We start from the raw sequence: 15547 nt of genomic DNA, 5'->3' as shown, positions 1-15547 counted from the left end.
CTCATCTCTGAAGCTTCAGTCCTCAGAGAGGTGAGACTCATCTCTGAGGCTTCAGTCCTCAGAAAGGTGAGACCCATCTCTGAAGCTTCAGTCCTCAGAAAGGTGAGACTCATCTCTGAAGCTTCAGTCCTCAGAAAGGTGAGACTCATCTCTGAAGCTTCAGTCCTCAGAGAGGTGAGACTCATCTCTGAGGCTTCAGTCCTCAGAGAGGTGAGACCCATCTCTGAAGCTTCAGTCCTCAGAAAGGTGAGACTCATCTCTGAAGCTTCAGTCCTCAGAAAGGTGAGACTCATCTCTGAAGCTTCAGTCCTCAGAGAGGTGAGACCCATCTCTGAAGCTTCAGTCCTCAGAAAGGTGAGACTCATCTCTGAAGCTTCAGTCCTCAGAGAGGTGAGACTCATCTCTGAAGCTTCAGTCCTCAGAAAGGTGAGACCCATCTCTGAAGCTTCAGTCCTCAGAGATGGGTCTCACCTCTCTGAGGACTGAAGCCTCAGAGAGGTGAGACCCATCTCTGAAGCTTCAGTCCTCAGAAAGGTGAGACTCATCTCTGAAGCTTCAGTCCTCAGAGAGGTGAGACTCATCTCTGAGGCTTCAGTCCTCAGAGAGGTGAGACCCATCTCTGAAGCTTCAGTCCTCAGAAAGGTGAGACTCATCTCTGAAGCTTCAGTCCTCAGAAAGGTGAGACTCATCTCTGAAGCTTCAGTCCTCAGAGAGGTGAGACTCATCTCTGAGGCTTCAGTCCTCAGAGAGGTGAGACCCATCTCTGAAGCTTCAGTCCTCAGAAAGGTGAGACTCATCTCTGAAGCTTCAGTCCTCAGAAAGGTGAGACTCATCTCTGAAGCTTCAGTCCTCAGAGAGGTGAGACCCATCTCTGAAGCTTCAGTCCTCAGAAAGGTGAGACTCATCTCTGAAGCTTCAGTCCTCAGAGAGGTGAGACTCATCTCTGAAGCTTCAGTCCTCAGAAAGGTGAGACCCATCTCCGAAGCTTCAGTCCTCGGGTTTGATTCATGTCAAACTGACCGAGCAACAGGTTTTCCCCTCTTAACCCCTGGACATTTTCCGTAGTTTGTGTTTCCCATTTGAAGAAGCAGCCGGAGGAACATGTGGGGAACGTTCAGCTGAGGGGCGGAGCCTGTAGAGCAGCAGGAGGCCGGACATGACCTACAGATTCATACGGCCTCACTGAGACATTTGGATCCAGCCCCTCCGGATAATTGATAATCTGTAGTTCAGTGCAGGTCTGAAAGCAGCTATATTAGCATTGTTATAGCAATAACTCTCTGAATGCTGCCTGCTGTTGTGTTGTTAATGTGTCTTCTCTTCCATTCATCTTTCTTCTCTGCTTGTTGTTACGTGTGATGTCACATGTGCAGGATTTCACCTCCATGTTTTTGAAAGTGACGATAAACTGATTCAGGTTGTGATCAATAAAGTTTATAATTACTTTTTCAACATTTTCAATAATTTCTCAGGGAATAATTCATGGATCCTGATGAAAAAAGACATATTTAGCGGACTGATATTTATGAGTGTGTGTGATTTGGTGCAGATCCAAATAAAAATCTGGATCTAGTGAATTTCAATGTGGTTTCATAACTGTTGGGCCTTAGTGGAGGTGTGAGCTGTTATGAGTGATATTCTAGTTGTAAATGTAGAAAAGTGATAACGTGGTAGATGCTGCTGTCTTTTCAGGCGTCTCTCCTCTCGGGGCTTCTTGTGTTCGTGCTGTGTGTCGTCGTTTCTCGCTGCCAGGACGAATTCTCTGGACTCAACTCAGGTCAGAGTCGCCACAAACGCATCCGATGATACAAAACCCTTCGTTATAATTGTAAAATATTTATTTATTCCTGCTTTACTTAACAGCAGAAAGAGGAAAAGGGGCAAATCTATATTGTATATAAATCAAACTTTGTTTCATCTGTAGAAAAAACAACAGTTGTACTAAATTTTAAAGGAAAAGCTGTGTTGATTTAGCATGAAATCTGAAATGAAATGGTCCAGAACATGTGAAGCTATGTATCAAATTCATCCTCAGATTTCTCTCTTAGCAGCCAAACAAACAAATGTTTAATTTCAGATTAAGAAACAAATAGTTAAGAAAGTTTTAACGTGTTAGAGAAGTGTTGTCTTTGAATTGAAGGCTCGTCCGGGATTTGAACCCAGGACCTCAAGACCAATGAGGTTGATTTGTTTTCATGCCTGTTCAGGTGAGGATCGCACCTATGAAGGTTCTTTGGTCAATCACTATGACAACATGGCCGCCCCTCAACCAGGTGAGACACATGTCCTCCACTGTTCCTTCTCACCTGTTACTGTCAACCACCAGACAAGATGAGTCTTTGAAAAGACTTCAGTTCTCCTCTGTGCCGTCAGAGTTTCCCCCGGAGCCGACTCAGCGCTACGACGAGGACTACGACCATTACGGTCCCGTCCCCTCCCGGGTCACCATGATCACCGAGGACACTTTCCCTTACGCCACCGCCACCGAGTCCCACTACGCCAAGGAGGACACGGAGACCATGCAGGTGGGTCAACATGATTGACAGCTGCTCTGGAGCTTTTGATCCCAGGACGTTTGTTGTTGTTTGTTTTTTTAAATAATAAGAATTACAACAACCCTTCATTTCGAACTTTAACGCCATCTGGGGGATTCTGTAAAACGGGATTCCAGGAGCGTCCATGTTCTCCTGTGTGTAATAGCTGCTGTGGTTCTTGGGCTTCAGGTCCCGTACGAGCACCCTGCAGCAGGGCCGGACACCGACTCCTCTGAGGAGTCTGGGGCTGATGCTGCTCTCGGGGAGGAGGGGCCCACAGAATGCGACTGTGAACCTGGACAACCTGGATTTGCTGGCTTCGCAGGACCAAAGGTACAGAAGCACGACATCGCATCACTTTGTCATCACGAAACACGTCGGTTAGTTCCGAGAGAGAAGATGACACTTGGTCCTCTGGTTTCTGAAAATATTACTGTACCTGACCAGATGGAGGCGCTGTTTAAGTTTCAATGTTCAAATTCATTTTCTGAATAGACATTTTGATTATCAACCATAATATTTTAACCATCCAAGGTAGATTCCCCACAAGCTATGAGATTGTGAAACGATGTTATATTCTCCTGTAAAAGCCTCAAGTTATAAGATAAACACGATTTATTTTGCGATGTGAAGAAGCTCGACGCCCCTCAGTCGTTAGGTGTAGTAGCAATGATTGGTGGAGCTCGCTGTTGCCATGGAAATGTTTCACTTAACACTGAATGCAACACTTTATACAAAAGACACAATTCACACACATTTCATCTCATAGCAGGTCGACCTGGTTCCAGACTTAAAACTCCCCAGAAAGATTTTCTGAAACTTTAACAGAGACAATAAATGATTGAGTAATCTACTTCCTTTTTTCACCTTGGGAACATGTCATTTTAAAAATGCCACGGGAAAACCCCTTCAAATTCTCACAGATCAATTGACTAGAGTTCAGTGGCCAAAGGTCAAAGGTCACATCGATCTCACATGAGTCTGGAGTAAGAAACTGTCTGTAGTCGGAGGCTTACAGCCGCCGGACGGTGACTCTTCTCCTCTTGTCAGGGATCCAGAGGCTTGCAGGGTAAAACCGGGGAGCCAGGAACTCAAGGCAGAGAGGTGAGTCTCAACCTGCACTCGAGTTCTAATTAAGATGAGGAAACGTGGATAAAGTGAGAGGTGGTCCAGCGTCTGTGGGTCAGTGAGTTTGTGATTTTTCTTTTCTTTTAGGGTTATAAAGGAACCAAAGGTGTTCAAGGAAGAGGTGGAGACACCGGACCACTGGTGAGTAAATATTATCACCACACACACCGTGACACCGTGACACGGTGTACTGACAGGTGTTTCCCCCATGACACCGTGACACGGTGTACTGACAGGTGTTTCCCCCATGACACCGTGCAGGCACAGTGTTGTTGTTGTTGTTAACATGAACTGAAACTGAAAGTACACACATTCACATTCAAAAAACAAACAAAGTGAAACTGAAACGTCAGAGACATTTTAAATTAATTAATTTTGCAAATACAGTTTTTCATTTTACTGAACTGCAGCTGTTGACAAACACGACGCTGGATTTAAATATCAAATCTAAAACATTCCGATTATTGAATTATTATCAGGCCTGAATTTAGTGAAACACACAAAGTAAATGAACTAAATCGAACTTAAATTAAAATTAAATTGAATTGAAAAAAACGTATCATAAAAAGCTCTAAAAACCGTGTTTGAGTTGTGTTTGTATCGACGGCCAACGGAGGCTTCAATATAATAAACCAGTGCAGACCTCTTCTTGTTAGCTGTAGCTTTGACCTTTGACCTTTGACCTGGTGTCTTGCAGGGCGATGTTGGGCCTGAAGGAGACGACGGCGCCTCTGGTTTCTCTGGAGCCATGGTGAGTTCGAACCCAGTCCAGGACGTTTGCCAAACTGGTTCTAAATCCCATTATGATTAACGTTCAGATTAAAGCTGACGAATGCTGCAGGAAGTGTCGAAACAGCTGATTTCTGTTTGTCAGACTCAACATCAACCTTTAAACATGTTCTTACTGGTTCTTTAAAATCGAGAGATTAATATTCTGTGTGTTTATTTTATCTCCAGGGAGAACCTGGACTTCCAGGAGACCCAGGCGAGCACGGAGAGCTGGGTCTGAAGGTAAACACACACTGACGCACACAGACACACACACACAGTCTCTCCTCTCATATCTATGCGTTAATCTCACACTTGCTCATTTATCCTAACCTTTATTTCAAAGCTGTATTCTTTGTTTGAATTTGAATTCTGACTGATGTATTTATTCATTTCATCGTTCAGCCTTGTGAGGAACTGTGTCGTTATTTAATCTTCTTTAAACTTAACACTGACACGACAGCAGTAAGAGGGTTGACAGTTTGTTGAAATCCGTCTCCTCTTCCTTTCATCAGGGCGACTTCGGCATGGAGGGGCCGCGAGGAGGCGTCGGCGCTCCTGGTGAGACTGTAAGGAAACACAGCTCTCCACCTCTCTTTGGTGGAAACACCCTTTCTCCTGCTCGTGGGGGGGGGGGGGGGGGGTCCTGCTCAAATCAAACTGCAGAAAGTCGGGTCCACACATGATTCTGTTCAGTTGTGAGACGATGTTCAGAGTTCATGGGGCAGGCGTCTTTAAGTGGAGGCTCTAAAACCAGAGACAGAAAACAGACGAGAGAATATTTTCTTTATTCATCATTTTTAAACAGAATCTTGAAATTGGCCCCAGTTTATTTTAAATGTAATACAGAAACGACAATGCAGAGGGAAGGTGTATCCTGATATATTTTCGAAACCATTAGTTGCCATGGTTGCTACATTTTTTTATAATCTCGGGATCATTTTATTTTCTCATTATGATGACATGAGGAAATGTGGTGAAATGTTGGAAAGTTTAGTTACTTTAGACATATTAATTATGTCTCTTTAAGATGTAAACTCTCAAGTCAACTGTATTTATTATTCGTTTGTGTTTTGTCAGGCCCCTCGTGGTGATGCTGGGCCTCTAGGACCAAGGGGAGGTAAAGGTATCAAGGTAAAGAAAATTAAACATTTCCGGAGAAAAGAAGATTTACAGTGAACACTGTATATCCCACAGTCCCAACACCCCACACTGATCATAAGTGATAAAAGACAAGGACAAATTATAATAATACTAAAAAAAAATCTATTAATAATCACAGTAATTAACCAAAATTAAACAAGGAGAGATTAAGGAGTAAAGAGTAAAGTAAAGAGGAGGCTTTTTATTTATTTTCTGTGTTTTGGTCAGTTACTTTATATTATAGATTTCTCCAGGGGTTATTTTCCATAAACTAACTTAAGGTGCGTCAGTTATTCCGGGTTATTTGATTCTTCTGCTCTCAGGTTTCTGAAGAGATATTAGCAGACTCTGCACTTGAATCAGTCCGGTATCACTGACTCAACATATTCATCTATAAGATATGTTTATTAAACAGACAATTCAAGTATCTTCACATAGATGTTCTCACCTGAAATGTCAAACGACTTGTTATTCATGTTTTGAGCTTTACGTGGTTGAAACAGGATTAAACATTTCAGGGCTCAGGTAAATAAGAACAGGGAGTAAAATGATACAGAAATTAAACATTCAAATGCAGCATTTAAACAATTACAGTAAAAATGTGTTAGCAGACGAGGTGTGCTTTTAATTTAATGTAATGTAAAAATGTGGTAAGGTTCAAGTTTCATGGTGTTTGAACTGATTTACTGTAAATCAGTTCATGTCTGTTGATAGATTTATTTCATATTATCTTGTGATTTGACTCTGTTCGTCCTCTCTGATGTGTGTTTCCTGTTCAGGGGTCTCACGGTGACGGAGGCAAAGAGGGTCCACACGGACGCGATGGACAGAAGGTCAGGACGTCAAATATTACAAAAGTCCTGGAAAAGAGGATTCTGTGTGTTTTATGTTTCTGCTGATGTTATTTTTACTCTATTACTGATGTGCCACATCTTCAATAGACTCTTCCTGGACTTCATCGTCCTGTTTCTCTTCTGTATTTAGGAAAAAAGAGACGCAGCTGAGTCTATCACTCTTTTTTCTGCCACAGGGTCAAATCGGAGCACCCGGGTTTCCAGGTGACATCGGAGACAGAGGCTACAATGTAAGAAAGATCATTACTCATCATCATCATCATCATCATCATCATCATCTCTTCTCACTGAAATCATCTGAACCCCTACATTTTTTATTTTGACTAATTTAGCTTTGACTCTTTTCTGTTTAGTCGTCTATATTCGGACATTTAAAAGCTGGATAATTATAATAAATACAGTAAAAGCTTCACGTGAATACACGTATGAATCTGATAAAAGGAGTTTTTGAAAAGCTTTGCAGGATTAAGCAAACTCCACAGCACAGTTCCCCCAGAGACTTGGTGCGAGGACGCAGTTCAGGTCAGGAAAGAAAATTCTCATTTAAATGAGAAAAAGAGCAGAAAGAAAAACATGCAAACATTTAAAGAGGTAAAAGAAAGAAAAACAATAAATCTGTACATATTGAAATCTCAGATCTGCCCTTTATCTGGATCTGCATCAAAAGGAAATGAGTTCTTCCCCGAACCTGAACCTCCACCGCTTCCTTCCACCAAGTGAATCCTGCTGACTAACAGACGCAGATGAAAACATAACAGAAACACATTCTCTCCTTCATTGTGTTCTTTGTTTCGACAACTGATAAAGAAACGTGTGACGTTGTGTTGGTTGTGTTGCGATTAATCCGTCATCCAGTGAGTTTCCTTCCACGGAGCAACAGGAGATCCGGCCGTGTGCTTTCACTCCGTCAGTTTCCAGAAGCGCTCCTGAGTTTACTGCTCCAGACGTTCTCCTCCCTTCCTACAGTGTTTTACTTCTAATCCGAGTATTTTCTGTCTGTCCACTGCAGGGTTACACTGGACAGACGGGGGGCTTCGGACCCACTGGACCAAAGGTACAAGCACATTGATGATGCAGCTCCTGCGTTGTTAATGTTATTGTCACTTCACACGCGTCAGTGTGAGAAGAAGCTCCGTCACTAACCTCCTCACTGTGACAGTCATTCCAGAGAGGACATCCTGAGACTCCGCTGAAGGATGTGAAGTCGCTGACTGAATTAGTAGATTGTTGGAATTTTCTCTATAACCACCAACAGTTGAAACTTTCCCTTTACCAAGAAACTTAATGAGCATGTAGATATATATCACAGAGAGCGAAGAATAGCTGTGATCTTTCTAAATCAGGGGCCAGACTTTACACAAGGGGGCAAATTGTATTTGTCCAACATCCGTGGACAGTCCCTGATTCAACAAGGTGCACGTTCAAGTCGTCCCTTGTTTACTGATAGTTCTGTAACTTTCAGATCATTAAATATACTTTGAATCTTATTCCTTGTTTTTAGTTTTGGTTTTACTCAACGTTCAGACGGCGCCGATTGAAGAGTGTAAAACTGAAAGTACTAAAGAAAGTGAAAGAAAGTGGCTGATCACTAGGTTTCTCTATATGTGTAAATAAAAGTCTGCTTCAGTTTCATTATTCTAACAGTAAGATGTGGGTACATTTCTTCTACAGCTGACTTCCATGTGATGCTGTTGACTTTTCCCACTTTTATCTTATCTACATCTTGTTTTAGTATCGTTGCAGTCTTTGAGTCAAGGTGACGTGTTGGTTTCAGACACCTGATCCGCTGCTTGTCCAACAGACGCAGTAGAAACACACGACCTGTCGTTCACACCTTGTTCACGACACCTCGTCGGTCTGATCGAGCCCCAGTCCTCAAAACAGACGTCAGCTCTTTTCTCTGTCCAGATCTTTGCTCACGTGGTTTTTATATTCTCCCCCCCTCAGGGCGGTAAAGGTCACGGCGGCCTGCCAGGCAGTGACGGTGACCCCGGAGAAGATGTGAGTTGGTTATGAATCCGTGCTGTCGTCTGGATTTATCCTAAATCTAAATCTATAAACTTTCCCTCATCCCGCTGTTTGATTCCTCAGGGTCCCATAGGAGTCCCGGGGCTGATGGGAGAGCCTGGACCGTTTGGTGCCAAGGTAACAAACACAGCTCCCTCCTCAACACGTGGAGATGGAACAGCCATGATTCATTCAAAGTACGACACTTTTGAACTGTGCATCTGGTGCAGCGGAATATTATTCCACCGTAAAACAAGCCAAAGTGGATTTGGACAAAGCCCTATTTGTTTGACACAATAAGCCTTTTGCGCTGCAGACGTTCGACACGTCACGGCCGTGAAGACGGTTTTATATCTGCTCAGTATCATGATATCTGTTCTTTCAGGGGAATCAAGGGGATCGTGGTGTGAGAGGCCCCCGAGGCAGAGCGGGCGCTGTGGTGAGTCACTCTGGGTTTTAACTGACGGTTGAATAAAGTGCAAAGTTACGAAACTAAACAAAAACTTAAAAAACAAAGCTGTCTGTCGAACGTTCTCAAATCTGAGAGATTCCAGGGTTTTAAAAGTTATCTGCTTCCTCTTTCTGTTGAAGTCTATCCAGGGGAATTATGTCATTTATAAAAACAAAAACATACTTTTATACACTACCTATATAAATATATATATATATAGGATTTCTTGTTTTATTTACACACACACACACACATATGTCCAATCATTACTTTTCTATCCTGTCAGTGATTCATTCATTCATTCGTTTTCTGTTTGTCCAACAGGGAGGTGGAGGAGAGCGAGGGGACGCTGGAGTGCCAGGGAAACCAGGACCAAAGGGCCTGCAGGCCCAGCCAGTGTGTACCCACCAACTCATCTATCACTCATCTATCACTCATCTATCACTCATCTATCACTCAATACATCGAGCTCATGTCAGACATCACAGGGTTCTTCTCTCTAACCTGAAATGTATCACACATGAAAGTTCTCACACAACAAAGAAGTGAACATTTCAATGGATTCTCTTATACCACACGTACGCCTTCACGCTACATACTACATACTACATACTACATATTAAATACTACATACTACATACTTACAACATACTTACACGTAGCACAGCCTCAGTTCAAGTGTAACTTAGGCTTTTTCTTGTTTGTTAGTTTTCTTTTACTTTTATGGTGTTGCTTCCTCTAGAGTTGCTCGATGTCTTAATGGTTCCATCACATTTCCACTCGTGGGAAACTAAATGACTGACGAGTGACGGTGCTTGTTTTTCCTGCAGGGGGCCAAAGGGGAGACGGGACCTGATGGTGACAAGGTGAGTTCGTTTAACAAAACTGTGAAAATGGTTTTCAGATCCCACAGCAGATAAGAAAAGAACAGTGTGCTATTTTCAGAAACACTTTGGTTCTTGTTTTGAAATAAAATATGTTTCATCATTGTAGTCATCATTAGCAGCCATCTTTAATGATATACCACAGCCGGGACTTTCCCTTCTACCTTTCTTTTTGTCTGGTCTTTCCCCTTTTACGAGCGTAAACAAACCGTTGACCAGAGAACGCAGCGACTGGAGTAAATCAGCTGCTGCTATTGTTTTTATGAATGTCCTCACAGCAACAGTATTTCCTCTTCTGCAGGGTTCAACAGGAAAGAAGGGAATTAAAGGGGGAAAAGGTCTAAAGGTAATTTTACTTGTTTACAGTGAGATGAACTTTTACGTACTACACGCTCCATTTTACTTCCTCTTTCTACACCTGCTGGCATTTACTCACTGATCAGTTCCTCCTCCTCTTGTCCTCTTTCAGGGAGGCGTGGGCGACCGTGGAGACAAAGGACAGGTGGTTATGTATTTATTTTGACGTCATACAAATACACACAAACTCAAAGAGACGCAGCTCATGTCGTAGTTGACAAGACTCGTGATTCCTGGTTTTACAAAATGTCCTCTGCCACAGAAACACCTTCTGTGACTTGTGTTTTCTAAAACAAAGACTGAAAGAATTTCATTACATCAATTTAAGTTTTTAGTTTCTCAAAAGATGAGAAATCTCTGGACAGAGTCGGCGTGTTCCTTTTCAATATGTCCAGACTCTAATTCAGAAGTGTTTCTTCTTCTTTCCTCTCGTCCATCTCATCCGACAGCGCGGACCGAAAGGTGCGGTTGGTCGTGACGGAGTCTCCGGGCCCGTGGGCTCGCCCGGCATCCCAGGGACCAGAGGAGAACGCGGTTCAATCGGCGACCTGGGCGTTAAGGGCCGAGTAGGAACTAAAGGAGTCCCAGGTCCTTCTGTGAGTCTGCGGTCTCTGTCCTTCATGCAGTTCCTCCTCTGCACGAGGCGGTGCCTGCAAAACCTGCAAATCCCTCTAACCCCCTAAAACCTTCAAAACTTAAAAAACCTTAAACCTGCTGAGACCTACATAAATATCTCTGTACTGCTGATAGAGAATGTACAATACCTTGTGGGAGATGAAGATCTTTTGTGTCCTGCAGGGTCCCAGTCTGACTGATGAGCAGGTCCTTCAGCTCTGCCGGGGTGTGGTGACGGCCCAGATCTCCCAGTACGCTGCTTCCATTCGGGCAAAGTGCTCCCAGGGCTGCCCCATCAACAACCGCACACTCATTGGGCCCCCGGGAGTCCAAGGGCTAGCAGGAGCACCAGGCAAATCTGTAGGTCCCACTCCTGCCTCACAGTTGTGACGATGGAGGGTTGCTAGTTAAATTCTCTCAGAAGAATGTTTGCAATTTTGGATAATTTTTTAGTTTATTCCTGAGGATAAATATTAAAAAATACGAAGCCTTTCTTGTATTTCATTCAGAATTAAAGAGCAACCACCATTTCTGTCTCCTTCAGGGCAAAGCAGGAAAAGCTGGAGTGAAAGGAGCCAGAGGTGTTCAGGGCGACAGAGGTCTGGAGGGACAGGATGGAGAGCAAGGTGCCAGAGGTAAGAAATGACAACACGCCCAAGTCAGACGGCGTCTACAAACCAATCAGAGTCAAGTATAGGTTGACTCCGCCCACGTAGGTGATGACGACAGGACGTACTCAGAAGCTTTTTCTTGTTTTCTCCTACAGGTCAAAAAGGATCTAAGGGCGTCACAGGGGAGCCTGGTAAAGGCCTGGCGGGACCTGACGGACCACAAGGCCTCACAGGTACGAGAGTCTTCAGAGTTTCATCACCTGAACTGAGTGTTTCAGCTAATGTAGAAAACATAACTTTAGCTTTTAGCTTTTAGCTTCAGGGAAACTAGCAGAGATTCTACATCACTCGGGAAAAACCACGTTGCTCAGATTCTGACTGACTACAGACGGAGACAGTATCAAAGTCTTTATCACAGACGGGACGAGTGAACTGAGATCAGTTCTGACTGGAGACGATCAGTTATCACTTCATGTAGATTTATTACTTTGTTAATATCTGTATCACTGAGAAAGAACTACGACACAGAGACATTACAAACTATACATGACGCCAAAACAAAAAATAAGACTCATTTTGAAGTATTAAATGAACGTTACCATAAATAAGACCTAACTTAACGTGGTAAAGGCCTAGTACGTATTATTTTAACATATTTAAGATGTTTTAATGCCAAAAATGTAAATAGTTGGATTTTAGAGTTGTGTGGGTAGCTATGGAAACCCTTTACTGTTTGATATTGTCATTAGTTTCTCAAGGAATAATTCATGGATCTTGATTTACACACGGAGGCCTGATATCTATCGTTTGTGCAGTTTGGTGTCGGTTGTATTTAAGTAAAACCCTTGACTTCTCTCTCCCCAAAGGTGTCCCAGGTCACCCAGCCGAGCCCAAAAATGGCATGGAGGGGCCCCGGGGTCCTCGTGGCTTCCCTGGTTCGGTGGGCCAAACCGGCACGGTCGGAAACGCAGGCGTGCCAGGATTCTGTGAGGCGCGGGACTGCAGCATTCATGCGCCAGTGATGCGCAAAGAGCAGGGTCTGGTGAAAGGACCTGTCAGTTTAAAAATGTAACCCAGACCACTGTGAGTTTAAAGATGGTCTGAGCGTCACCTGGTGGCAACGTCAGGGTTCCTCCCAATGATATTCCAGCTGAAATGAGAAGTGAAAGACATGAAAGAAAATATATTTTAATGTGTTTATGACAAAATATTCAAAAGCTGAGGCTAATTCTCTCATAACACTTCCTGATGAAAATGTCAGTGGGCCGAGTATGTTACCATGAGGCACTCCGCTGAGAAGTGCTGAACAGGAATCAAACCAGAGGAGACTTTTCCATTCGAGCTGCACAAAGCTTTAGATGTTTTATGCTTCATAAAAATATCAACTGTGATACAGTTTTACTGGGAACTATTTGGTTGAATGTTTGTAATTTGATAAAAAACAAAGAGTAAATGATTCCTCATCTTTCCATCGGTTTAGTTTTTGTTTTCTCCGGTACCCAAAAACACAATTTTAAAAAAAGAAAGAAAATGCAATGTAAATATTTTGTAAAGTATCTCAAATACATGTACTGTGCTCTGAAATGTTTCAGATAAACTGCCTGATGTTTGTTGGTTTTTCAATCGGACTCTTCAGTTTTTCACTCGTCACATTGTTGAGCCTGCTTCTGCTGTTCATTCTGAAAATGAGCCTTTAGACCAGTTTTCACCTCTAACCCGCGGAGTAGTAGAAAGTCGGAGGATCTTGATGAGCCAGAAAATCCTCCAGAACCGGACCCACCCTGACCTCCAGGCGCCATCTTGCCGCAGTAGTGGATCCTTTTCTCCGTGTTCACACCCGTCTCCTGCAAACACGAGTGACAACTGCACCGTCACAAAAGTTTCCTGCTTCGTTGTTTCTGTTGGAGAAGTGAAGAGCTCACACATACCAGCAAAGATGATGAAGTGTGTTGAAATTAAAGGTGTATATTTGTTTTGTTTTCTAACCTGCACTAACCACAGTTTCCTGACTAATCATCCACCACTGAGTAAAAGATCTTCGTCTGTCTCTGCAGCGTCTAATCGTCCTGTTTGACCAACACTACACTGCTGCTGCTTGGTGCTTCAACCTCGTCCTTAGAAAGACATTTGTAAATCTGTATTTACACTGTATTTACACTTTTCTAGCGCTTTTCACCCTCGAAATAAAAATCTCTCCAAAACCCCAAGAGCAAGAGTTCAAGGAAACACTGATTCCACAGTTCAGACCTGGTTCTAACGTCCGTCCGGAGTGATCCGATCCCAAGTGGAAATTAGTTTTTTACTCCCTAATATCGGCACAGGCCACAAAATAAATCCACATTGTTTGGGCTCTAAATGCTTCATCTGAACAGTGACAGATTGATTCAATTTCAATATTACTAGAAATACCAGTTGGTTACTGTACGCCTTTCCGCTTCCTTATTCCATCTGTTTATTAATATGAGAAGCTCGTGTAAATGTGTCATCAATGAGTCACTGACGGGAGTTTCCCAGCTTCAAATAACAGTTTCTCTTCTCTGAGTAAAAACTTCCTGTTTCACGGAAACCCCAGGGGAGTTCCATGTGGTTTCACTTTCTGTGGAACAGAAATATAGTCATTATTATTACCCTGGTCCAATCACAGCCTGGTTAAAGACCACGCCCCTTTGTGACGTTTGAAAGGAGTAAGCCGCTGCTATAAATTCTCAAAGAGTATGAGAAGCATCCAGTCAGTTTGAACACCACCATCACCGTTATCAACTCCATATTCAGCTTCATCAGCTTCATTATCATTTTCATGATATCGTCGTCATCAGCAGCCTCATCTTCATCATCTTCATCATGAATCCAGGTCACCTGAGCCTCCTCTGCTTCCCCCTGCTGGTGTCCGTCTGTAAGTACTTTACGCGTTAACCTGACAATTCCTGTAAAAAGAAAACTGCAGTATTTGTATATGATGCCACAGTTTTGTCCTTGTGATGCTGAAGAAGTGAAACTGTTTGAGAAATGAAATCAAACAGCGACGACGTGACTTTAATTTAATGATTTATACATTAAAGTGTCCCCACAGTGTGGCTATGTAAACACATTTAGGTCCTCACAACATGACAACACACACATACACACATTCATGTATTCACTACACTGTTATTACATATTTTGATTATTAATCAATACTATGAATATATTTATTTTACCTTTTATTACTTCTCAAATATTTAATATGAAATGTGTAATAAAATATGTGAAAATTAATACAATTCGTTACATATTTATTTTCACTGAGCTCAAGTAATTTTAACACACTTATGAGAAACCTAATTTGTCCATAACCATATTCCTCAGGTGTGCAGCTCTGTGGGGGAGTGGCAGTGGTGGACGTCCTGCCGGAGGTGGAATGTGTTTCTGGCGCAGATTGTGTTGTTCGCTGCTCTGCTGAACACGTCGAGGGGGTCGAGTACCGAGCGGTGAGGTGGTACAGAGTGAGTACAAATACTTTTACTTTCTGTTTCCTTTCTTTCTAAATGATCAGCATATGTAATAAATATATAATAAAGTAATGGAAAAGAAAAGGTAGATAGACAGACAGACAGACAGACAGACAGACAGACAGACAGATAGATGGTATGTGTCTATGGAGTCTGATCATCATGTCCTGATGACGCAGCAGGTCAGAGAGTCTCCATCGTCTCGACTCAGCGGCCTTCTGACCCGGAACCTGCCCAATGGCACGACGAGATACTACACTGATCTGGACAGAGAGGTGGAGCTGCTGGTCGAGTCCCGCAGCCTCTTCCTGCCCAACGTGACGTGCGGCGATGGCGGCGTGTACACGTGTCACCTGGCAGCACCTGTGGGAGAGCAGAACAGTGATGGGCGGGTCCTCCTCACTCTGACAGGTACCACTGTCGCATCTTGAGCATCAACTTGATAGAAATAGAGATGTCATGTGTTGCTACTAAAAGAACTCCTATATCGTAGTTTACCTGCCACTGACCCTGGATGAAGGGTCAGTGTTTCATGTCGCTCAGGTTAAACCAAACAGAATAACATAGAACCTGTTTAGAACTTTATCATTGAGTCAGAACCTTATATACATTCTCTAGTCACAACTGAAAAACAACACCAATAAATACATTTAAGAACAGACAGCAATTACTTACTTTAAATAGTTTGAAACCATTAATACTAATTA

General features: G+C 43.0%; 2 protein-coding genes and 1 long non-coding RNA gene across 4 annotated transcripts in view; 2 read left to right on the top strand and 1 right to left on the bottom strand.

The window, feature by feature from the left end:
- zgc:113232 (uncharacterized protein LOC541546 homolog) overlaps positions 1-13081 on the top strand; it is a 15130-nt gene extending 2049 nt beyond the window's left edge. The window contains exons 2-26 of the mRNA XM_034610799.1: positions 1693-1777; positions 2208-2273; positions 2374-2525; positions 2724-2867; positions 3585-3638; positions 3750-3803; positions 4360-4413; positions 4620-4673; positions 4946-4999; positions 5511-5564; positions 6353-6406; positions 6604-6657; positions 7437-7481; positions 8375-8428; positions 8519-8572; positions 8820-8873; positions 9210-9281; positions 9716-9751; positions 10071-10115; positions 10239-10271; positions 10576-10722; positions 10925-11101; positions 11286-11376; positions 11508-11585; positions 12219-13081. Coding sequence (XP_034466690.1) covers positions 1693-1777; positions 2208-2273; positions 2374-2525; positions 2724-2867; positions 3585-3638; positions 3750-3803; positions 4360-4413; positions 4620-4673; positions 4946-4999; positions 5511-5564; positions 6353-6406; positions 6604-6657; positions 7437-7481; positions 8375-8428; positions 8519-8572; positions 8820-8873; positions 9210-9281; positions 9716-9751; positions 10071-10115; positions 10239-10271; positions 10576-10722; positions 10925-11101; positions 11286-11376; positions 11508-11585; positions 12219-12424 — 1971 coding nt within the window. The 3' untranslated portion in view covers positions 12425-13081. The remainder of the gene's footprint in view (positions 1-1692; positions 1778-2207; positions 2274-2373; positions 2526-2723; positions 2868-3584; positions 3639-3749; positions 3804-4359; positions 4414-4619; positions 4674-4945; positions 5000-5510; positions 5565-6352; positions 6407-6603; positions 6658-7436; positions 7482-8374; positions 8429-8518; positions 8573-8819; positions 8874-9209; positions 9282-9715; positions 9752-10070; positions 10116-10238; positions 10272-10575; positions 10723-10924; positions 11102-11285; positions 11377-11507; positions 11586-12218) is intronic.
- The window catches only part of LOC117776670, a 21410-nt gene that overhangs the window by 5340 nt on the left and 523 nt on the right, over positions 1-15547 (bottom strand). The window contains exon 2 of the long non-coding RNA XR_004616476.1: positions 4306-4310. This is a non-coding gene — a long non-coding RNA (uncharacterized LOC117776670). The remainder of the gene's footprint in view (positions 1-4305; positions 4311-15547) is intronic.
- cd83 (CD83 molecule) overlaps positions 14085-15547 on the top strand; it is a 2464-nt gene continuing 1001 nt past the window's right edge. Inside the window, exons 1-3 of one of the 2 annotated variants that reach the window (XM_034610808.1) lie at positions 14085-14245; positions 14698-14834; positions 15023-15251. In XM_034610808.1, the coding sequence (XP_034466699.1) occupies positions 14194-14245; positions 14698-14834; positions 15023-15251 (418 nt within the window). In that variant the 5' untranslated portion in view covers positions 14085-14193. Of the gene's footprint in view, positions 14246-14697; positions 14835-15019; positions 15252-15547 lie in introns of both variants that reach the window. The other variant, XM_034610807.1, reaches the window with a different exon arrangement.

This window comes from Hippoglossus hippoglossus, chromosome 16, assembly GCF_009819705.1.
Source record: "Hippoglossus hippoglossus isolate fHipHip1 chromosome 16, fHipHip1.pri, whole genome shotgun sequence".
NCBI lineage: Eukaryota > Metazoa > Chordata > Actinopteri > Pleuronectiformes > Pleuronectidae > Hippoglossus > Hippoglossus hippoglossus.
This window is presented reverse-complemented; position numbering and strand designations above follow the sequence as displayed.